We start from the raw sequence: 25,478 nt of genomic DNA, 5'->3' as shown, positions 1-25,478 counted from the left end.
AGATCTCCACATGCAAAAGAATGAAGTCGGACCCCCAACTCACACAATATACAAAAATACAATTCAGAATAAACCAAAGGCCTAAATGTGAGAGCTGAATCTATGAAACCCTCAGAAGAAAACACAGGAGTAAATCTTTGTGATCTTGGATTAGGCAACGGTTTCTCAGACAGGACAATAAATGCACAGGCAACAAAAGGCAAAAATTGATCAATTGCACTTCATCAAAATTAAAGTTGTCTGTGTGGCAAAGAACATCATCAAGACAGTGAAAAGAGAAGCCACAAGATGGAAGAAAATATTTCCAAATCATTCACCTTTTAAGGTACTTATAACCAGAATATATAAAGAATTTTTGTAACTACACAGTAAAAAAAAAACAAAAACAAACAAAAAACACCCAAATAATCCCATTTTTTAAGTACATGAAAGATTTAAACAGATGTTTCTCCAAAGAAGATACAAAAAAGGCCAACAAGCACTGAAAAGATGCTCAATATCAGTGGTCACAAGGGAAATGGAAACCAAAACCAGAGATAACCACTACACAACTACAAGGATGGCTGTAATAAAAAAGACGGGCAATAACAAGTGCTGGCAAGGATATGGAGAAATCCTCCAGGCTGATATTATGCAACGGCTGCTCTGTAAAAAAGGCCCAAACCCTCCTGACTTCCAGGCAGCGATCTTGTTCCAACTGGTCTGACTGAATGGTAAGTGAGTTACTGCACACAAACCCTACTTGTTCAACTGCCAGACCACTTTATCTAAAGGTTGATGCTACCTCTGTGATGTGTGGGGCTAGATACTAGATACCAGAATGCCACCTAGTGCTGGTCATAAAAAGAAGGTTTTTTGATCCAAATTCAAATGCTCACACAATGCTGGTGGGATTTTAACACAGCGTAGCCACTTTGGAAAATGTTTGGCAGCTCTTCAAAATATCGAACCCAGAGTTACAATTCCAAGAGAACTGAAAATGTATGTCTGTGCAAAAAGTTATACACGAATGTTCATGGCAGCACAATGTTTAACAAATGAAAGGTGCAAACAACCAAAATGTCCATCAACTGATGAACAGATAAACAGAGCGTGGTACATCCACGCAATGGAATTTTCTTCAGTCGTTAGAATGAATGAAGTACTGACACGTGCTACAATATTCATGGATGAACCATGAAAACACCACACTAAGTGCAAGAAGCCAGATGGAAAAGGCCATATATTACAGGATTACATTTATATGAAATGTCTAGAAGAGGCAAATCCATGGACAGAAAATAGATTAGTGATTGCTAAGGACCAGGAGAAGAGAACAGGGGTTGGCTGTCAGTGGGTAGGAGGTTTTTTCAGGAGGCAATGAAAATGTTCTGAAACTAAACTATATTAAATGGCTAACACTGTAACTACACTAAGGGGCACTGGACTGCATGCTTTAAGTGGTGAAACTTACGGTATGTGAACTATATCTCAAAAGCTAAAATTTTAAAAAGTTAAAATGGATACTGGAATCAGACCTGCATTTACTACATCCTATGACTCACCGTAGACTACAACCATTTGTCTCATGCCTGCCACCCACCATACGCCGAGCTTCTTGAGGGCAGGGATGGGTCTTATTCATTATTGTATCTCCAGCATCCAGCCTAGGGTCTATGGCACGGCATAGACCATTAAGCGGATTAATTCAAATGAAGTGAATTAAGTGAATAAATCAAATCTCAGCCCCGCCACTAACTAGCAGTGTGGTCTCCAGCCCAGTTCTTCACTCTCTGAGCCCCATTTGTAAAATTGAGGCAATACCTTCCTCAACAGAGTGCTGGAAGACATCAGTGACAGGGTAAGGTGAAGCTCCTAGCACTCAGTACATGTTCCACAGGTTAGTTCTCTTCCCCTTAAACACGTGATCAATGGTGTCATTTCATGAAATAGAAGGCTGCTCTCCATCGTGGACCCATGACCCTTTCCTCCTACCTTGCCTGTGATTCCAGAAGCATGAAGAATGGGATTGCCTCAAGGGCTCAAGCACAGATGAAGGAGATTACAGATCTTGCCCAGTACCAGGTTGGTAAAGCCCACCTCTGCTTCCTCTGTGTTTGAAAAGGCACAGGAGGAAGCAGAGTTATGACTAGCAGATACACTTACTTTGATGGTTCTGTCACCAGAGGCAGACACGATATATTTATCATCAAAGTCTACCACATTGACAGCAGCACGGTGGCCAACCAGGACACGGCGTAGAGTGATATCGGTAGCAGAAGCCATGTCCCACACAGCGATGGAGCGATCCTTGGAACAGGTCACCATAAGTCCATTGCTGAAGCGTAAGTGCAGTACAGCCTCATTGTGGTGGATCAATGTGTTCAGAACTTCACCCGTGTTCACATCCCAGACTCTAGAGAACAGAAAAGCACAATGCGTGATTACTGAGACAACCAGGAAGAGTCAGTGTCTGTGCCCTGGGCCCATTCTTAGTAGTAGGCCAGGGAGATGTAAGCTTCACTTGTGACTGGGACCTCACACCCAAGACCATGTTTAAAAGGAGCCCCCAGAAGCAATTATTGTTATTTGCTGAGAAGTACTGAGAGGGTTTCAAAAAAAGGCGGCCAATTATGGAGGGGCCTGGGTAGCTGCTCAGTCAGTTAAGTGTCTGACTCTTAATTTCAGCTCAGGTCATGATCTCACAGTTCATGAGTTTGAGCCCCACATCGGGCTCTGCACTGACAGTGTGGAGCCTGCTTGGGATTCTCTCTCTCTCCTTCTCTCTCTGCCCCTCCCCCAATCATGCTCACTTGATCTCTCAAAATAAATAAATAAACTTAAAAAAAAAAAAAGGGAAGAAAGAAGGCCAACTCTGGCTCTGTCCAGGTTTAGGTTTATTTAACATCAGGTAATCAGGGACAGTGATGACAACAAAATGATTCTTCAAGTAAGTGGGCTCGCAAGGAGTCTGAGATGACAGGGGAAGGAGGCTTCATAGCTGGGGAACTGAGGGCAGTTTCCAAGCTTAAGGCTCTGTTTGGCCTCTGATAGGTCTCAGAGTCCATTACTTATCCATTGCACATGAGAGACTGTAAGTCATGACAACTCATCAATTCCCACATGCATCTATTTACCTAACTGCTTTATGGACAAAGGCAATATGGCAGCTGCTCCATCCATGACATATAAGGTTCTCAGGGTCAGCCCTTTCACGTCACAGCTTTTCTGTAAACCCAATCTCCTAAGAGGACAAATTCACACAGACCAAAGGAGGAAAGTCACAGGCTTCTGTGGCAGAAGCAGTGCCTGAAAAGCACTGAGTCAGAGAAAGGACACTAGCATGCTGGTGACTTTTCCAAATGTCTGGAGCATGGTCTCCCAGGAGAAAGCTAGTCTAACACTAGGTAATATTTCCTAGTACATTTCCACCTCTATAACATACAACAACGAGCATAGGACCTACTTAACAAAAGTTGGCTTTCTAGCCTGCTTTGTTCAAATAAACCCACACCTAAAGTGGTTTTGAAATACAGCATATAAAACATATACAAAGAATGTGTGTCTTTATCCCCGAAAAGGGTGCAGTCTCAGTCTTCTCACGGAAGATATGGAAGTCAGACCAGCGAAGCCAAATCACTCACCTCACTGTAGAGTCTGAAGAACCAGTCACAATGACACGTTCATCATACTGGAGACAAAGGACAGAGCCAGTGTGTCCCGTTAACACTTTCAAACATTCCAAGCTGGTTTTATCCCAAATCTATTGAGACAAGATCAACCACAAACAGTGATTTAGTATATCACCTTCTGATAAATGTTTTTGTCTCACCTTACTTTCTGAATCACAAAATAGAACAAACCTGCATTTCAGTAAATAAGAGCAGTTAAACTTCAAACAGGTGGAAAATGACAAAAAAAGGGAAGAGGCAATATCGAAAAACTTCCAAAACAGATGTGCTATTTTGTTTACTTTGTCCCTCTAACCATTATACTTACTATATTTAACAGCCTTATAAAGGGAATTTTTAAATAAACTCTGAAAAACAGTGTGACAACATCTATTAAGAGCCTTTAAAAATGCATATCCCTAACCCATTATGATTACTTACAAAAATTTTAAAATGAAAAATGTTCGACATTTCAGAAAAATTTCAAAGTAAACTGAAAAGCTTTTAATGAGAGAATATAATGCTTCATTACAGTTATGTTTTTTAAAAAATAGAATAAAAGCCATCTATATGGTGATATAATCAATATATTTAAAACAAAAAAAAAGATGAAAAGGAAAGATAATGTAATAATAGTCGGCTTTGTTCTCTGAGTGTTCTTTTTCTCCCTTCTTTTGATCTTTCCAATGTTTTTCAAGTTTTCAATACTCCCCACATATAATAGGGGATAGGAAATCATTTATTTTAAAGATTGGATTGTTAAAAATAGATCGTGTGAACCTGTTTCTTCCTTTGTAAAATCATACTGTCATAATTTGCAGCATCCCTGAAGTTTACTACAAATAGCCAAAACAAGACATTTAACTGTCTTTCTACAACAGCAAGACTTGCTTCTAATTTCTGACCTATTAGAACCACGGTTATTTTGAAAGAGTGACTGGTGATCCAGGACTGGTACAGAATGAAGGACAAAAGGTTTCCAACCACTGTTCTAGATGATCTCTCTAAAGTGCATCTCTGCTCTACTGTTTATGTCTCGTAAATAAAATGCATGCCTATTTTAAACATGGTGTGCCTCTATTAACGGCACTCTTTTAGAAACACATCCAATGTAAATGAAACGCAAGCCTGTGGCCAGCCTATGCTCTGACAAGGTCCTTATAAACCATTCTTTTTTTTTTCTTTTTAAGGTGTATTTACTTATTTTGAGAGAGAGAGAGAGAGAGAGAGAGTGCACCCACGTGGGGGAAAGGCAGACAGAGAAGGAGAGAGAGAGAGAGAGAGAGAGAGAGAGAGAGTGAGAGAGAGTCCCACGCAGGCTCCACATTGTTGGCTCGGAGCCTGATGCAGGGCTTGAACCCACGAACCATGTGATCATGAGCTGGATGCTTAACCAACTGAGCCACCCAGGCACCTCCCTTATAAAACATTCTCACTATTCCTTAAAGGATAACTGCCCAAATTAAATAGTAACACACGTCACTCTTGCCAGAGTATATTTATGGCTGCGGGTTATCAGGGCTATTGATTGATAAGTATTACATAAAAATAGGGTTCTGAGGTCAAATATATTTTGGAAGTGGGGAAACACTGGGTGTCTCTCTCCTGCAGACCTCAGAGTCTTTATGTGCTACTCTATCCTGTGAATTTCTAAGGAGATACAGCATGCCGTCAACTTGAGGACTAAAAGAAATTACTCAGAAAAGAGTGGGGGATGGGGGGGAAGCCTGGAGAAAATGTAAGACAATAACAAAAGATCTACTATTTATGTAATTAGAGTCTCAGAAGGAGAAAAAAAGAAAATGGGGCAGAAAAAATATTTGAAAAAATAATGGCCAAAGACTTGAAATTTGGTGAATGAAAGACATAAATTTACAGATCCAAAAGCTCAGTGAAAAACTTGCTAGGTATGACATCAAAAGCATGATCCATAAGACAGGCACCTAGATGGCTCAGTTGGTTGAGCATCTGACTCTTGATTTCTGCTCAGGTATTGATCTCTCAGTTCATGGGATTGAGCCCTGCATCAGCCCTGCACTGACAGTACAGAGCCTGCTTGGGATTCTCTCTCCTTCTCTCTCTGCCCCTCCCGCACCCTCATACACTCTCTCTCTCTCTCAAAATAAATGAACTTTAAAATAAAAAAACATGATCCATAAAAGAAAAAAATGGTACACTATTCTTCATCAAAATCAAAATCTCCTGGTCTATGAAAGATATCATTGAGGAAATGAGAAGACAAGACTGGAAGAAAATATCTGCAAAACATATCTCAAAAAAGGATTTGTATCCAAGGGAACCTGGGTGGCTCAGTCAGTTGAGCATACAACTTCAGCTCAGGTCAGGATCTCACGATTTGTGAGGTCAAGTCCAACACTGGGCTAGCTGCTGTCAGCACAGAGCCCACTTCAGATCCTCTGTCCCCCTCTCTCTGCCCTTCCCCTACTTGCACTCTCTCAAAAATAAATAAAAATATTTTTTAAAAAAAGGATTTGTATTCAGAATATGTAAAGAACTCTCAAAGTTCAATAATATGAAAACAACCCATTTTAAAAATGGACAAAAGATTTGGATACTTCACGGGGCACCTGGGTGGCTCAGTCAGTTAAGCTTCCGACTTCGGCTCAGGTCATGATCTCACAGTTCGTGGGTTCGAGCCCCGTGTCGGGCTCTGTGCTGACAGCTCAGAACCTGAAGCCTGCTTTGGATTCTGTTTCTCCCTCTCTCTCTCTGCCCCTCCCCTGCTCTCTCTCTCTCTCTCTCAAAATAAATAAACATTAAAAAAAAAAAATTAAAAAAAAAAAAGATTTGGATACTTCACCACCAAATATACAGATGGCAAATAAGCACATGAAAAGATCATGTGCTCATCAGTCACTGGGGAAATGTAAATTAACTCAAAATGACATATGTCTACATACTTATTAGAATGGCAAATACCAACCTGAGAATACCAAGGGCTGACAAGGTTGCATAACAAAGGGAACTCTCATACCTTATTGATAGGAACATAAAATAGTACAGCCACTTTGAAAACCAGCTTGGCCATTTCTTAGCAAGAAATACAGATACTTACCATATGGGTCAACAATCCCACTCCTATGTTTTTACTCAAGCGAACTGAAAATGTTAAGTTCTCATAAAAACTTGCATACATGTTTATAGTGGCTTTATTCATAATTGTGAAAACTGGAAACACAAATGTCCTTCAACAGGTAGACGGATAAACACGCTGGGGTGCACCAGAAAGTAGACTGCTACTCAGCAAGAAAAGGGAATCAACTACTGCTAAATGTAACAAAGGAGATAATCTCATCTAAGATGCTAAGTATAAGAAGCCAAACTCAAAAAGCTACATACTGTGTGAGTCCATTTATAGACTGTTCTCTAAAAAGCAAAATTATAAGGATAGGGAAAAAAAAAGACTGAGGAAAAAAAAAAAAAGGTTGGGGCACCTGGGTGGCTCAGCTGGTTAAGCCTCCAACTCCTGGTTTCAGCTCAGGTCATGATCTCACAGGTTCGTAGTTCAAGCCCCAAGTAGGGTTCTGCACTGACAGCACAGAGTCTGGAGCCTGCTTGGGATTCTCAGTCTCCCACTCTCTCTGCCCCTCACCCCCACTCCACATGAGCACACATGCTCACTTGCACTCACGTGTGCTCTCTCAAAAATAAACTTTAAAAAAACATTAAAAAGTAAATAAATAAATTTAAAAAGCCCAGTGCCTAAGGGGAAGAACTGAACACAAAGGGGCTGAATAAGGGAACTTGTGGGGATGATGGAACTGTTCTATATCTTGATTTTTGTTATGGTTACACAATTCTTTGTGCTTGTCAAAACTCATAAAACTTTACAACAAAAAGAGTGAATTTTCCTGTATGTAACTTGTAACTTTAAAAAAAATGGCAAAAAAAAAAAAATCCTGCTATGTTTTCTTAAATACGAGAAAATAAGCTATAAACAATGTAAAACAAAATCTGTCAGATCAGCTGCCGAACATTAAAAACACAGAAATGATCCAGCTTATCTACTTTTGAAGAGTGAATTAAAACATATAAATATAAATTGCTCTATCATTCTTTTGTGTTATCACTTGAGCCTTCGTCAGCACCCATAAAAGGCAATGACTTTGATTTACAGGCAAGGCAGCAATGCCTCCACCAGCTAGCAAAGTCAGCAAGAGTCCTGTGATACTGAGATATTTTCCATGCGCACCTAAACACAGAACACAGAATGCACATGTGCTTAGAGAAGGATAAGAAGTGAGACAATCCAGGGGTCTTGTGTTAGTCTAGGGAAACACTCTGCGGTTCCTGAGAACCACACTGAGAGCTGCCAAGATGGAAGGGCACTGATGAAAACAATCTGGAATAAATGGAGAGATTCAGTGATCTAGTATCTAACACAACCACAATTCTAAGAAGAACACATACAAAATACAGTCATTCACCTTAATAGAATTATCTCGTAGGCCACTGATAATTTTTTCATCATCATACTGTAAACAGTAGACACCTTTACTATTTTCAGAGCGGCACTGAATCCTCTGCAAGTTGTGTCGTCCACACCGCCAGTTAGATTCTATAGTCTGGGGGGAAAAGGAGGCAACAGATGAGTTTTTGTGAATCAACTATTCTATTAGGCTTCAGACTCTAGTGTTGCTTCCAGGAACAGCATACCAGATACCCCATCTTGGTTTGCATAACTGTCTGTGGATAGGAATCATGCTCTTTCCAAGTAAGACATTAGCCCAACAGTGTTTTTTGTCAAACGCTCCCTATCTGGCAACCGCCAGAGGATTTCCAATGAGTTTGAGTTGGGTTTGAAAAAAAAAAATAGCCTAGACAGAACTCAATATGCTTAAAGAATGCCATTTGCACCCAAAACATACAAATAAGTAGTAACTCACTGGGTCACTCTCTAATGCCAATTAAAATATTTGGCAGAAGACCACCACCAACATTAAGCATATACTGACAGTCTATGTATCCATCCAAGGCATTGTCTTAATCACTGAGAAAAGACATTGAACAATTACTACCTGTCAACTACTACAGAAAGAATTTTATTTGTTATCCATTTTTAATCATCTACTAGACTGAAAGGTCCTTTAGAGTAAGAATGGCACACCTGGGCCCTGGATAACATTCTTCCATCATTCATGCAACATTTACTGAGATGCTACTTTTTTCCATACACTGACTGACTGTTCAAGGGAGCTACCACTACAGGCACACAGGTATCTAGGCACACAGTATCTGGAACTAGATCTACTCAAAAGATGTTTATCTGGTTAAATGATCCACACACTAACCTTGGAAGGAAGTTCTTATTCCCTTTTAAAAACAAGGGAAGAGTTTAATTTCCTGAGGCCACAAAACTAAGTAACTAGACTAAATGGAAATTATACCCGGTTCTTCCTGACAATCAGTCCATGCTTTTCCACTAAAATATGCAGTGTCTGTAAAGAAGTATAGTCCTAGCTATTGAGGCAGTGAACACAGAACATAAGATCGGTAACAATTCCAGATAAAACAGGAGTGCCAAATGAGTGATTAAAACTATAAGTTCTGTAGGACATTTACAGGAGAAAAACAGAACGAAGGCCTCAGACCAGTGGGCAAAGTTTAATGAGAAAGTGGATCATGCCCAGGGCACTAGAAGACCTAAGCTTTGGTAGTAGATACGAGGCATTTTTAGGATCAAATGGCACAACGTTTCTAAGAACAACCCGAGCGCCAACTCCAAATCCTTGAAATTAGGGGACTAAAATAATTGGTTACACCAGAGTTCAGGATATAGCCTGAAAGATTATCTCTGAGTAGTTAATTATAATATGAGTAGCTGAAAGTTTAATTAGTTGCTCTGCTAAAGGAAGGTGATAAATCTCATCTTCATTCACAATATGCACTTAATTACTAGCTCTGCTGACATCTGACAAACTGTATCTCCTCTTATGTTGAAGGCAGTATGCTTCTGTATGCTCTAAACTGTTCAAATTTACTGAATGTTATGTGCCAGGTACTATGCTTTCATAACACTATGGTATGTGATTTAAATATTTTATAGCTAATTTAATCATCACAACTCTGAAGCCGAAATTACTGTCCTCCTTTTATAGAAAAAGAAATGGAAGGCTGGAGATAGTGATACACATATACCTAAAAAGGAAAATGTTTCATCATTTGTGGCCTCTACACTTAGCACAGGAGCCTGGAAATATAATCCCTGCCCTCAAAGAGCTCCTATGTACAGCCTTGAAAGAGGGCAGGATCGCATATTTCTAACACCCGAGGGATGCAAGGAGGTGTCATGGAGATGCCAGGAGTGAGGAAACGCTCATCTGCCCATCTGCTACCAAGTCAGAGCTTCTGAGCCAGCATCGTCATCTCCAGTAAGTTTGTGAAATGTCAGAAATAAAGAATATTCCAAAACCAAAATTAATAATAAGAATATTAATAATTCACCCCACCTCTGCTACCGCTACCAACGTAGATAACAGATCTGAGTATATAAGCGACTTTTAGAAAAGGGGTCCAGAAAAAAAGACTTAAACTGAACTCAATGCTTAGAATCATTTAGAGAGCTAATGTATTTTTAGATAGTGACTGAGCCACCTCAGCATGCTAAGTATACCAGGAAAATGCTGACTTAGGAGACAGATGCACTGGTAACAAGTCTCATTCATGGCCAGTGACTCTTGGCAGTGGTTACCGATATTCAGGCTACACCCTACAGGGGCCCAGAGAGTTGCTGCAGAAGGTATGACTCCATATAAACCCAAAGTATTACAAAGTTGAATACGTAACATAACTTACATATATACATATATATGCATATATGTGTGTGTGTATATATACGTGTGTGTGTGTATATATATATTTGTGTATATATTTATATATATGTAGTGTATATATTTATATATACATAATACGTATATTTATATATACATAAATATATTATGTATATATATGTGTGTGTGTGTATATATATATAAAAATATATATATATATCGGGTGTTAATTTAAAAATTCATACAACTGCTTTCAGTTATAAAACATAAACACTTGCTTTAAAATATCATCAAATCAGTAAAGCAGCTTTGTTACTCTATGTATTTCAATGCAGAGGGAAAGTATTTACTATCACATGGGAGACTGAAAAAAAATAATGTAAAAAGAGAAAGCAGAAGAAGCCTCATACCGAAAAGAACTTCCTATTTGCTCCCTCGAGTGGAAAATGTTTTCTAGAACTGGGCGACTTGATTACAATCTTTTACTATACCTAAAAACCTAAAGATGCAGCAGAGAGGACCAAAGAGGAGTTGGGGTGAGGCAGCAGTCAGCCTGGGGTACACCCATCCCCTGCAACGCCTGGTCAGAGAACACCGCCTGACGTGACAGCCTGGGCCATACCCTCTGCCTCTGGCCCTCACATAAGAAATGGAGGCCAGGCCCTCTCCAAAGCTCTGTCAGATAACAGGCTCTTGTTCTAAGCTGAATGGAAGTTAAGAACTAGGAAATGGCTTAGCCTTTCAATATTCAGAAAAGAGCCTAGTTTTTCTAAAATACATTTCTGAATTTTAAAAGAAAAGGTCTGCCAGGTCATGCTTGATGGGTCGTTTTAGGGAGCTCCCGCTTAAGGCTGTGTTAAAAAAAAAAAATTTTAAGCTCCTGAATCACCACAGAAGTGGTTTGTTTCAAAATGCCAGGAAAGGGACACTAACCCAGCGCAGGGAACAGATGGTTTTGCTGCACACCAATCTCGTGTAACTCCTGAGACTCTACTCTTCTCAATTCCCTGGGCCACCCACAAAAGAAAGCAGCACGTCCTGCTGACTATGCCTGCCCAAAATACTACCTACCACCATATTCGACGACCTCAACTCTTACTAGAATGCTTATAAGCCAGGTCTTTAAAAAAATAAATAAATAAAAAATAAAATACTAGACCCTTAAAAATGGAAGGCAGCCCAGTGTGGTACAGAAAATACCTAGGTCAGTTAGCAGCTTTGGCAAATGAGGTGGGACTGTTTGCGCTGCAGTTTCCTCCTCTGTAAAAATGGGAAAAATAAGATCTACTTCCTTAAAACTCTTGTAAGGAGCAAATGAAATTGCACATATAAAGTGCTCATCACAGTGCCTACAAACGACAGCAGCGACGCTCCTCCTCAGCTGCGGAGAACACAGACCCAAAGGAGTAGGCCGTGACCAACAAAATCTTGTCACCAAGATGTCAGGAACGGTTGTCTCGGTCTGGGCTGGTATCTAATGCTGCTAGCCCTGGGCCCTCCCTAACCGTTCCTGGGAAGGGGCTCAGCCTTCCAGTGCATTTCAGCTGTGACTCCAGCAGCAGGGATACAGGGCATACACAGGTGCACCTCTTTAATTATGCAGATACCTGCCATTACACTTAGACATCATGTGGTGTGGCTACTGTAGAGGAGTACTTCGTGTTTTTGAGAACTTGTAAAATCCCCTTACCCTGTGCAAATTTTAAAAATACTGGGAAAGTAGCCATGATACACAGAGTATACAGCGGCATTTAAATTGGCAATAGAGTGAAAACAGATGTCTGAGTATGGAGGAATAACATTATTTTTAGAAGCCTAAACACAACTGGGTGGGTGGGCAAGTTTCAGCATTTTCTGGTCAGGACAATATTAATATCAAGTTTGCAAACCACAAAAAAGCTTCCCACTTTCCCTGAATAAAATGTGGTTTATTAAAAGGTGCGATACAACACACCATCATTTTACCAGTGGTCTATTCCAAGGAGAGTGCTTCAAAGGCTTTAATCCAGTGAATAAAAAGAGGGGAAATGCATATTACATGAAAGAGTTTACACTACTCTGAGACGGCAACAGAGAAAAATCCAAGTTCAGGACACAGAATTCTGATTAAGTCTATTGTAACAACTCCCACCTCTCTGTTGAGAGACGCTAGGGGGCATAGTAGACCCCCAAAAGAGCATGAAAAGAGCATGAGCTTTGGACTAAGACTCTGTTTTGATCATCTGAGAGTTAAATCAAATCACTGCGGCAAAGTACCTAATAGTAAGCTCACCATTAGCAGTGAGCAGAACAAATGAGACTCTAGATAGCAGGGGAAATATGGCTGCATCTTTGACGAATGTGCCTCGGGTTTTCCAGGAATTTCTTCTCAACTCAGAGGTACTCTAAACCACGCCCTCCCCCCCCCCCCCGTGTGGCAAGAACACCCAAGAGAAATGAAGCTTTGCAGAAAGCTAAGAATTCTTATTTATTCTCCCCAGACTTCATCTCTCACATCTTCATTTCCTCAATAATGGGAGTTGGCCGCACTAAGCTAGGTTTTCTATTTTTTTTCTTATTTGTGATGGGTCAATGTAGACGGGCAAGGTCATCTGCTCATCACAGTCAAATCTAGGAATGGACAGATGACACAAGACAGTACCTGAAACACAGCTGTCAAAGTAGAGCAAGAAAAGAAGCAGCTGTTGTGTACTGGCAACTTCGCCAAGTATATGGGAACTACACAGAGACTCTGCAGGCATGGAGGGGCAACTGGGCAGGGGGCACAAGCACCCACTTGATGCTCGGGGTGTAATTTATCTTTGGCAATGTGCTTCTTAAAATTAAAACCCTTTAAAATACTACCTTTGCCATAAGTAGACTATAACAAGGCCAACTAATCTTACCTTAACTCATGCCCTTTTTTTAAACTAGCAGTCAAGGATGCTGAGTACTCACACAACTGGGGAGAGATGAGATCACCTTGAAAAGTCCATAGGCATGTAACATCACACCTCTTTCTCCTTCACTTCCTGAGTTTTCCACTTTGAAAATGATAAACAAGACACTAACCCCAAAGCTAAACAGACCTCAGTTCAATTCCCATCTCTTAGTCTCAGTTTTCCCTTGTTACAGATAGGGATAATATGTACCTTGTTGTAAGAATTAAATGCAATAATCTCTGTAAGTCATACAACATAGTTCATGGTATACTGCAAGAGCTCAACAGAGGGTACCTGTAATTATTATCTTCTACTATGAGAGTTTCATGCCAGCCATATGGTCAAGAATCAAGTCCTTGAGTCTCTATTTGTTTGATCCATAGGTCACTGACACAACTCTCCACATGTGTGTTCACCCTGGTCAGACTAAAACACACTCCCAAAGCAAAGGTAAAGAACTCTATTCTGATGAGGCACCAGTGATCTCGAGTACAAAAAAGTTGTAGTAAGTGCAGAAGAATTGTAGGTTGATCACAGACTCTATTACTCACTGTGTGATCTGGGGCGAGCTATTTAATGTTGTTGAGTCTCCATTTCCCTAGCTCTGAGTAAAGACATGGCCTACCTTGCAGGTACTGTTCAGAATGCTAAATGGAAAAGTGTATCATAAGATGCTTAACAAAGTATCTAGTACAAGTAAACGGTCTTGTAGGCACGATACATTATTTTTTATTATTACTACTATTAGTGAATATGCCAAAGTATAAAACATCATCCCTTACACTAAGAGATCTAGCCCACAAAAATCTGGAGGAGACTCTTGTGGGCCACCAGTGGCTTTTCCCAAACCACACTTTAAGAACCACTGGGTAGACCACCATGATGTAGAGGTTTTGCATCAAATAGGGTTTTCCCCCATAGCTCTATTTCCCTCACATCTGCCTCCTCCACTGACTTTAAAATATTATTTTAGCCTGAGGAAATGGTTACGGTAGGTAGTGTCACATATTATCATGCCACAGAGTACTGAGTTCATACTACTGATTATAAAGGTATTCATGAGGATTAAATAATCTGTAATGTCACCAAAATCTTCAACCTGATCTAAGTTCTTCCAGAGTTCCTATTTATTAATATTGACTTTAAACATCATCCTTCTCATAACAAAGGATTTGCTGAAATTAGTCAAGGAAATCTGGAGTTGCTTTGGAAAGAACAGTTGAAAAAAGAAGCAAAAAGTAATATAGTTTCTAATATGTATGCAAAGTAATAATTAGTACAACTATCTTGGGGTAAGAGACAGCTCCTCTCCCCTAAAACACACACACACCAATTCAAGATTCAAGTTAACAGTGTAGGAACAATTTATTCTAAGTTTTGAACTTCCAGTGGATCAAGTAATTCCTAACCTTTGATTAGTCAGGCAGAAGTTTTAAATTATTTAGCCCTCCGTAAAAGATCGCTTTACAGCTCATTTTAGGAAGTAGATGCTCAAAACAAGGGTTTGTGTTTTAAATATGATGTTCCCGTCACACTGAAATTTACCATTAACCTAATGATTCCATCAGTTCACATCTGCCTTAAAAGGGAAGGGGGTGGGGGAGAACTCCCAAAAAAGCACATGTTTCTCCATTAATGAATTTTGGCACAATAACTTTTATGTCTATCACCTGGGAGAGAGGATTACTTGACATTTGGGAAACTGAGTATAACTTTATGGGTGATACAGCACTGCCTAGCAAAGGCTAAACTTTTCGCCAAGGAGGAAATAGTGAAGTAACCAAGACCTGCCAAGAACACATGTGAAAGAGTTAATGAGAAATGCCTGTGCCTGTCTTTCCTGGTTCAAGGAAAAGGGCTAAATAATAAAACTGAACTAATTAGAACACATGAATAATATCAAACATCTCCAATGTTTCTCATCAAGTTTACAGAGTTTTACTGGTCTGGTGAAGTTACACTCAAATCCAAAATGGTCCAGGAGCATAATTTGCTGTATAAAACCCACTTAACTATTGCTTAGATTCATAGTTGAGTCATTTTTATGAAAAAAATTATGGGAAATTTACAGAGGAAACTGAGCCTTGTGCCTTCTCTAATTCTCTAGAGATGGCTCAAAAATGTAAAACTGCTAACCTGAAAAACTGTGCCTGGGATTTTAGAAAATTTATCAAATTAGAATAAAAAGCTGACTTTGGACTCAGGTTTTAATTAACTGGCAACTTTGCAGAAGCATTTCAGGTTTTAGAAAAGCCAGGTCAGTTTTTACAAACAGGCATTATCTACCCTGAAGTATGGCTGCAGGTTATACTGACTGTTGACATATTTGCTTCAAGAGTTCAACTTAAAAAAAAAATTACTAGCTCTATGTTTTTAGATCAACAAAACGCTCTAAGGCAACATAAAAAGTTGAGAACAAGACACAAAGAGCCCATAAAACAGATAAACCATAAAGTTACCTCTATGTCCTGGATAATCTTTGGGTATAATGACCTATAAAATGAATTGGGAGGGCCATCTGTAGGTCTGTTCTTAAACAGGTACTGATCCCTGGCGAATGGAAACAAACAGATGTTATAATCTTGCACATAAAAAGGTGAATTTTATTTAAACATGGTGCTGACAAAGATAGTGTACCCTTCGAGTGTTTTGATTTTAACAGTTCAAAAATAGGATTTCTGACCATTACATTTACATATTAGACACAAATGTACTTTAACTTCCAGCTCTCTAACACAATCCTGGCCTTTTATTTTCTAAATACCCAACGCATATTAATCCAGCCTTTCATTCTATAATTTAATAAAAAACGCTAATGCAGCTTTGTGAAAAACCTTACTTGGGACACATCAAACTTCTTCCCATAAGGAAAATAACAGCCCTACCCCTCACTCACACCATAGCCTGTACAAGCTGTAACTCTCTTTCTGTGCTAAGTGGGCCAGGTTATGGACATGTATAAAGGTATAAAACTGTATGTAAGTCAATGGGTCGGCTGAAAATTCCTGCCCGCCTTGCCTCCCATATCTTCAGTCAGAGCAATGACAAAAAACAAAATGTTATTGACTTTCTCATATTTTCCTTTTTCTTATCTATCTTTTGGTAATAGTATCATCACCTAAGAAAAATGTGAAAGGAAAACGAAAACATAAACTCATATATTTGAAAAGCCAAATCACTCATTCAAACTATAGAATACTTCCTAACAGTTAATACTTGTAAAGGAAACATGCATTGCAGAAGGAATTACTCTAACAGCTTTAACTCCCCCTCCCCCACGTGCCACTTGTGACCACTCCTCTTGCCCACTTTAAAATAGGCCAACACATTTGGCAAGTCAAACTGCTTGTTTGAATAACCAAACTGACCCTATGTCCAAGAAACTTTTTTCAGGGGAACAAGCAACCCAGGAACTTACCACCCTCTTCTTTCTGAAAGTCCCTTCCACAGAGGGTCAGTGCGCACCATCCTTTCAATCAGCTTCTTCCAAAGCATTCCTTCCGAGATCACTCGCTGCCATTCTTTACATACCAGCTCTGCTGCACACAGAGACCTGGCATCCAGGTAAGAAAGAATGTTTTCTGCTATGTGATCTAAGCCTTGCTCTACAAAATAGAAAAGGCAATGAAGGAATGGGAAGGGAGATGGAAATGTACCAGTCACCATTTCTGTAAAGGTAAGAGGAATAACGAAATCCTGAACCAGGTAACATATCTGACTAATATCAAAAGTTCAGATATACAAGTGCATGAGTACATAAACACATACACTTCTTTTTGGTTCTGAGTTTTTAAGATAAAATAATTGATGGCAGGGTGCCTGGCTGGTTCAATCAGTAGAGCATGCAACTCTTGATCTGGGGGTTGTGAGGTCAAGCTCCAGGATGGGCACAGAGCTTACTTTAAAAAAATACATTTGTTTTTTTAATGGTTATTTATTTTTGAGAGAGAGAGAGAGAGAGAGAGAGAGAGAGACAGAGACACACCGGGGAAGGGGCAGACAGAGAGGGAGACACAGAATCCAAAGCAGGCTCCAGGCTCTGAGCTGTCAGCACAGTCGGATCCCCAACTGACTGAGCCACCCAGGCACCCTAAAAATCAAAAAAAAAAAAAATGTTTTGATGGCAACAGATTCTATGTATAAAAGTGGATCCTGGACAGGTCTCTATTTGTCAGATGTTATGAAAAAAGACTTATTTGCATTCTTTTACATAACTCTTAGAAAACTACTACAGGGAAATGATTCCTCAAATTTTAAGGATGAGGCACAGAGAGGTTATTAAGTCCTCAAGGTTTCACAACTATTGAATACTAAAACTAAGATTGCAACTCCGATCTCTTGCTCCTAAGTTTGTGTTCTTTCCCCTCTGACTTACCGTCTCTCATAACAAATCATCCATTTAATATATGACCTATGTGAATCTCTTGGAGCCAAGGAGACAAAGAAGGAGAAACACTCACACATCTTAAAAAGCTTATGAAAAGTCAAGTGACAATCCAAGAGTTAAAGTCAGTTCTCCTTAAATGTATCTTTGCCAATCATTTCTTCATCTCCTTCTTATGGAGGTAGAACCCTCAAAAGCAAGAACCACATGTCTGTAAATTCTTGAACCTTATGAGATTTATCCCACACAATGCAAGGGTCATCCCAAAGACAACCAAGATTCAGAGTCTAACTGACACTGCCATCTAGTAAGGAAATCACCATTTTCATCAACGTTGCCACCTGTGAACTCCCATCCTATGGCTCTAGGCAAGTCTTCTGTAGCTACAAAAAATAAAGCTCACCTCCCAGACCTATTATAGTGGTGGGAACACTAGACGTATAGGCAGAAAATTTCAATTTCAAGTCAAGGCTCACCATGTAGCAGTTCTCTGACATGAAACAAATATTTAAACATAATCCTGAAACATCACTCTCCTTTGGTCTTTTACCATTAAACAATGGTAATTACCAGTAACCACTGTCCTTTCGCATACTACCAGTAAGAATCAGATGGAAGAACTTTATAAAAAGATTTTAAAGGAAACAAAACACCATATAAGGTTAATACTTGTTCTCTTTTTTAAGATAAATAGAAGCCATATAGTAGCATTAACTTTGCAGGATGTAAGTAATTCTTTTAAACTTTCAGAGCTCAGTTTTCCTCATCTGTATAGGATGGGGATAATAATCTCTATTTTGAAAATATCAAAATGAGATGGTGCGTTAAAATGCTTTACAGACTAATGGTTTCTTCAACTCTGAGAATGACACTTTATACTCTTTCTTGATTGTGGTTTACAGGCTTTTCACATACTAATTCTCCTACTCTGGACTAGATCTAATATCCAAGCTCTGATCTGATCATAAAGACTACATACACTGAGACCACTATTTTTTCTGGTGACTGTCATTATATCACAGTTAATGCAGTCAAAGATTATACTGCCTTTATCTAGTAGTCCTATCACAGTAGATTCCTAAGATGAGTAAGATAAATAAATTCCTAGGCCTGTTTTCCAAAAAGATTTATTAAAGCAATTCCCCCACGGTGCCCAGGTGGCTCGGTCAGTTATGTGTCTGGCACCCTTGATTTTGGCTCAGGTCACGATCTCTCGGTTCGTGGGATCAAGCCCCACATTGGGCTTGGTGCTGACAGTGTGGAGCTTGCTTGGTATTCTCCCTCATCTTCCCTTTGCCCCTCCCCTGCTCACAGGCATGCTCTCTCTCTCTCAAAATAAATAAATAAACTTAAAAAATAAAATTCCCCCGAATTCTACATTTGTATGGCTAATGGAGAGGTGAAGGGCAGCTTCATGCAAAAGTTTATAGTTATCCTTACTGTAATTCACCTTTGAAGCTTAATCTGACCCTTGCATGTCAACCTCTAGAATTCTGATTCTGTCATCCAGAAGAGTGGATATTCCACACCAAATCTGCATGATGGGCAAATGTAGTAAGTCTTTATCCCAAGTTCTTGGCAAACATGTTAAATGGGTCAGAACCAAGGACAGCACCCACGATTCTAGATCTGTATTTCCATCGAGGCTACTGTGGATCCATTCATTAAATACTCACAGTACCAATACAGAGCCACTGGTTCTGTGGCCACCCGGATGTACTACTGTCCAGCCCACATCTCTCTATTCAGTGTTCGGATATTTGGAGAAACTCTGCCCACCATAAAGACCCTATCACCTTTACCTTTGCACCATTCTTCTGACCTACTAATCTGATAGCCTTATCCCAATCTCCCACCCCACAATCAAGTGAATTTGGTATGGTTACTCTTTGTAGTCCCTTGCTGGTGCTTCCTACATGAAGTTGGTATTGTATTTTTTGTTTACAAGTTGGCAAGGAGCTGCTTTGTAACCCTTTTTTAACATATATAACCCAAGTTCATGACACAAAAATTATAAAAGGCATATAAGCAAAAATTTTTAATCCCTAAATCCTCTCAGAGATAAAGGTTCCTAGCATTCTGTATACATCCTTATAGGTTTACACAACCCTACACGGTCTCTTCAGCTGCAAATTAATTAACTTTGACAATCCATTTTAAAAGTCTGTCACAGTATAACATTAAATTTACTAGCCAATATCCCCCAAATACACCCAACCTCAGGTCTCCAGCTCTTAACACCAGGAAGTCTGCTCATCAATCATCTCAGAGTACTATCCACGCAGGGCTACCAAACGCAGTTGTACAAGCTGTAAAGGGTACAGCTGTACCTAGTAGCTCTGCCTACGGTTTTCTAATGTTTGTTTATTTTGAGCTGCAGAGAGAGATGGAGAGACGGAGAGATGGAGGGATGGAGGGATGGAGGGAGAGAGAAGGAGTGAATCCTAAGCAGGCTCCATACTGTCAGAACAGAGCCCAATGTGGGGCTGGAACCCACGAACTCCGAGATCATGACCTGAGCCAAAATCAAGTCAGACACTTAACCGACTGAGCCACCCAGGAGCCCCTCTGCCTATGGTTTTCAATTACTTCTCAACGTTCCACAATTCTGAAAATCACAACTAAGTGTTCAATCACTACCCTGGCACACAATGTCTTTAGGTCTACTTGTCTATAGAAGCTGTGTGTTTCCTTTTTGTGTATCTCCATGATCATGTGCTCCTTTCTTCCATTTGCATTTAAAATCAGGGAGATCCATGGATAATCATAGGGTACTTGTACCTCTCCACTGCTAGGGCTGACAAATTTACTGACAAGAATTTCAAATTTCAGAATGTCTCTGCCCTCTACAATCACATTTTCTTTTAGCACCTCTAATCATGGGCTAATAGATTTAGCTCTTCTCTGAATTTTTCTAATTCTGGGTTCTTATCTCTTCTAGTTTCTCACGTCCTATGAGTACAGTCACCTTTCAAGGTCCACATTACTTCCATATCGTCAACTAAATCCTCCTAATTGGTTATAAACACACCCCTAACCAATTCCCCTCATGAGTCCCTCGCTCTGAGTGATGAAATGCATAGTGAGATAAGAATGCATCGGATAGCTGCTTTCTCACTGCAACTCAGTGCAACTTCCTCAATGACTGCAACACCTCCATCGTCTGTATCTGAGCTGGGAAAGTGGCATCCATCCAAGTCTTCTACCTGGCTGGGTGGTCCAGGAGCTGGCTCTCAGAAGCCTGTGTAGTTGTAGTTGAATCACTTAGGGCAAGTGATTTTTAAAAATAAACAGGGGCACCTGGGTGGATCAGTCAATAGGGTATCCGACTCTTGGTTTCAGCTCAGGTCCTCAAGTCATGACCTCATGGTTCGTGGGATTGAGCCCCGAGTGGGAATCTGTGCTGACAGCGTGGAGCCTACTTAGGATTCTCTCTCCACCCCCCTCGCTGTCCCTCCCCCATTCATGTGTGTGCCTGTGGGCTCGCTCGTTCTCTCTCTCTCAAAAAAAAAAAAAAACAAAAAAAACAAAAAAAACAAAAAACCAACTTAAAATAAAACAAACAAAAACACCACCACCAAAAACAGATTCCCTGGACATTTTTTTGGTCTACTGAATCAGCATGTTTACATGGTGAAGACCAGGAATCTGTCTTTTTAGAAGTGCCACCAGATAATTCTGATACTGGGAACTACTGCCTTATAGCAATTGATATCCTTTTTAGTCTAGCTCACCATTAGACTATCACTGAGTTTCTACATAAGGAAATCTCAAACACATCCTTCCTCCTCTTTCAAATGCCATCACTCCAATCCAGCCACAACTCCATCATATCTAGAAGACTGACTTCCCTTGCATAATGCTTTAAGTTCACGCCATCAATTCCAGGAGGCAGGGCATTTCAGTCTCTTGGAAAATGCACTGGCTGTAGAGTCAGATAACCTGGGTTGAAGCAAATCAGTTTTCCTTTTTGGATCTCAGTCTCCCATAAAATAGGAATAATATTAGACACCTGTCATGAATGATCTGATATAATGTGCACAGTAACACTCTGACAACAGTTATTCTCAATATCCTCATTTTACAGAGAAGGAACTTCTTAGCCTTGTTGGGAAGGTTAACAGGAGAAGGCTACGAAGGAGCCAGATACAGAGCAGGCTCTTGCTAGTGTCAGTCTCTGCTCTCCTTCCCTCATCTCCAAATCCCCTTAACTGCTACCATTGGTCAAAGAAACTAAGCAATGTTGCTCTTGTTATTTTCCACAAAGAAAAACGCTGAACAGCTCCTCTAGCAAAGCACTAAAGCCCATTCTAACATCTTGGTGCTAAGTCGCATATCCCCTTAAATGTCAGCATAACAGGAATCCCACAATCTCTACGAGAACACCTTAGAACAGTATCCCCAGGAGCCAAGCAGACCATGTAACTTTCTCGTTTCAAGCCTATTCAGGACAAAGAAGTTACTGAAGAAGGTGGGCCATCTGCTCAGGCCAGAAGGTGCTTTGAAGTGTTAAAACTAAGCATTTTCTTAAGTACCAATATCTGGCTCTCATTTCTCTATCTTGCTGAGACCCCCTCCCCTCCCCCCTCCCCCCCCCCCCCCCCCCCCCGGTCTCCCACTACCACCTCCCTTCCCAAGGCAACAAGAGGACACATTATGGTTTCAGAAAATGAGGCCAGAATACGGCACACACAATGCTGAAGAAGTGCTTCTGTTGCTAATTATAGGCACCAGACGAAGGTCTGGAAAAATTTCAACAATAAATTAAAACAATTAAGAGGCACAAATTTCAAAGCTCAGTATGTAAACAACACTATATCAAAATGAAACTCAAATGTATAATGTCACTTCAATGCCCTTGACTACAGCCAGTTTTAACACAGCTGCTTAGATCATACAATTACAGAAACTTTTATTATTTTAGAAACACATTTCAAAGGGCAGCTGCAAAGAAACTTCCTTCCCCACCCACTCCTGCTGTCCCTTCCTAGTCACAGATCTAGTGGTAAAATCTGAACTTAGCAACCTTTTGAAAGAAAAAACAATGCAACTGCTGACAGCAATAGGATGTCAATGGATGCCTTTAACTTGGCATATACAGACCTAAGGATTCAGACAGAAATGAAGTGAAATGACCCTCAAGTCACAAAGTTCAACATTTTGTTGTCCCAACAAAATGGCGCAAGCATCTACCTCTATGATGTCAGGATGAATCAATTCAGAAATTAGCAGGTGAATAATTAAAACTTCCTGGCAACAAATCTTACTACCTCTGGAGAAGCAGGTGTTTCCTGTCTCTCCAGGTTTTTTTTTTTTTCTTTTTTCTTTTTCTTTTTAAAGCTACCATCCTCACAATACCCACCAGATGTCAGGCATATTACATACATTGTCTTTAATCTTTACAATATCCCATGAAGTATTATTATTATTATTCCCATACAGATAAAGACACTGAGGCTCCAAAAAGTGGGCTCATGTAAGTATCAAGTGCAGGGGTTGGGATTCAAATCTAGGGACTGTCTAAATCCAACACCCATACTCTTTCCACTCTGTCATGCTGGTCCTTGGCCCTACATCCAGCCTAAAGCCTCAGCTATGCTCTCTCAAGACCTTTGATTTAGTCTGTCACATTTACAGTCCATAATGGTTTATCGCCCTTACTTGGGGAGAAGACAAATGAATAAACCATGGCCAGGAAGCTAAGTGTTTCAAAATTCTTAATTGCTCAGATACCTCACCAAAAACATCACCAATGCTTATCATCCTCTTTGAAGTACAATCTGCCTCTACTTCAAATGATGTAAATTTTCCCTTTAACAACAGTTCTTACAAACCACAAACTTAGCCTGCAGAAATTGACATTGCAGACTAAACATTTACCATGATTTTTAGAAAAGCATATCATAATTATCACTTTTTCCACTGAACCAAAAGGAGCCAGAGACCACAAACATTTTCCATTTTCCCTATACTGACAGGTATGATATTCACAGTAAGCATTAAAAAGCGAGAACTACAGACAATTTTTATAGAATTAATGGTTTTCCCAATCAAAAGAAGTCTTAAGTTGACAACTGAAACAGAGTAAAACTTCAAACTCAAGATCATCTATGGTAAAAGTTCAACACCAAACTAGAATAGTGATTACTAAGTTGCTCCATACATTATTAAATTTAAGTATGCACGTACACATGGACCAGTTTCTCCCCTAATACTCTTAAGGCAGGGTCTGTGTTAAGGAACTAATGCCAGGTTTAATCCAAGTCTACTAGACACGAACACAATCAACTTGGCCAGCTTGTCCCCAGCTATTAGATTCGTATGTATGATATATACTGACATATGTATATATGTTCAGATCAAATCCTGTTAAAACAAATAGCATTTTAACAAAAATATTTCCATGTCCCAGCCAATGGTCCATTCATTTCATGTAATATTCAATACCACAAAATTCCACTTTAACAGAGATATGGACAATGCCTTAAAATTCGCTGTAATGAAAACTGAATCGTATGCAATTATACTAACCATATTTATATACATAACACATGTTCATCTGTTCTGTCTCTTCTCCAAGACTGTACACTCCCCAAGAGAAGGGGTTGCCTCTGGACTGCACTCTGCAAATCAAGAGAACTTCAACAGTGCCACCTTGTGGATATTCTGTAAATACAAGGTGAGTTTCCTGGCACTCTAAAATGTTTGAGAAGCAAATTACAGGCAAAAATAAAATAAAACCAAAGCAGCACAAAGCAAGCACACCAAAAAACAACAGGTTTCCTTGAGCAAAATGGAGGCATAGTTTCAAAGCACTTATGAGGAACAAGTACTATCATCGAATATTTAACTGTCTGATCTTTTCTAGATATGAGATGGAACCTGAGTCCACAGAAAGGCTTGGCTGCTGGAGGTTCTGAGTTCTGGCACTGCTCATACCAGAGAGACGGCACCACATGGTCAATCACCTTACTTAAACTCACTTATAATTCTCTCCCCCTGAACCCCTCACCCTCCTTCCCTCTCATACAATTAAAACCATATCTGTTTCCTCCTTTCTCCCTATCATAAATAACTGGGCTGTAAATTGGGTTGTAAACATGTATTCTATACTATGGCCAATAAGAATTTTCCAGAGTAATCCTAGCAATTTCAGCCTTTGCACTAACTTTTGAACCAGCCCCCACCATCACCCACAATTCAATCACCACAATAACCAAGATGTATGATCTTTGTCATTTCATGAAATTTCTCTGATCCTTGGCTTCCTGGTCTATAGAATGAGAAAGAGGATTAAGTGATGGCTAAGATCCTTCGTAGCAATTAAATACTACACAATTCTAGAAAGAGAGGGTTCTTATTTTCTTTTCTAGAAATACTAATGAATGAAATGGAGCAAACAGTGCTATATTTCAGCATAAAATAAACCAGAAGAGTCAAAATTTCCTAAGCTAACTCTCAAATATCCTTACACTCCCACTGTAGAAAGTAAATTTACACATTTTGGAAGAAAGATTCGAAATTCAAAACTGGCCTTTCAATTTGCATGAGACCTGAGAACAGCTCCTATTTGCCATGAAAATACTTAGAGCATGGAGTCCTGATGCACTGTAAATCACAGACAAGCTAAGGAAGGAGCTACTCTTTGAAGAGAAGAGCTCTTCTTTGAAGAGAAGCTCTGACGGGACAGGGCTGGTGGCAATGGCACTTTTATCCCTGGCTATTTCTAGGT

At 39.8% G+C, this 25,478-nt stretch overlaps 1 protein-coding gene across 5 annotated transcripts in view; it reads right to left on the bottom strand.

Moving 5' to 3' along the window:
• The window catches only part of FBXW11 (F-box and WD repeat domain containing 11), a 120,356-nt gene that overhangs the window by 14,165 nt on the left and 80,713 nt on the right, over nt 1-25,478 (bottom strand). For all 5 annotated transcript variants that reach the window (XM_042992358.1, XM_042992349.1, XM_042992362.1 and 2 more), the window contains 5 exons: nt 16,781-16,967; nt 15,822-15,912; nt 8,099-8,236; nt 3,624-3,742; nt 2,146-2,395 (listed from right to left, as the gene is read on the bottom strand). In XM_042992358.1, coding sequence (XP_042848292.1) covers nt 2,146-2,395; nt 3,624-3,742; nt 8,099-8,236; nt 15,822-15,912; nt 16,781-16,967 — 785 coding nt within the window. The remainder of the gene's footprint in view (nt 1-2,145; nt 2,396-3,623; nt 3,743-8,098; nt 8,237-15,821; nt 15,913-16,780; nt 16,968-25,478) is intronic.

The sequence above is a fragment of the Panthera tigris genome, chromosome A1 (genome assembly GCF_018350195.1).
Source record: "Panthera tigris isolate Pti1 chromosome A1, P.tigris_Pti1_mat1.1, whole genome shotgun sequence".
Lineage (NCBI taxonomy): Eukaryota > Metazoa > Chordata > Mammalia > Carnivora > Felidae > Panthera > Panthera tigris.
This window is presented reverse-complemented; position numbering and strand designations above follow the sequence as displayed.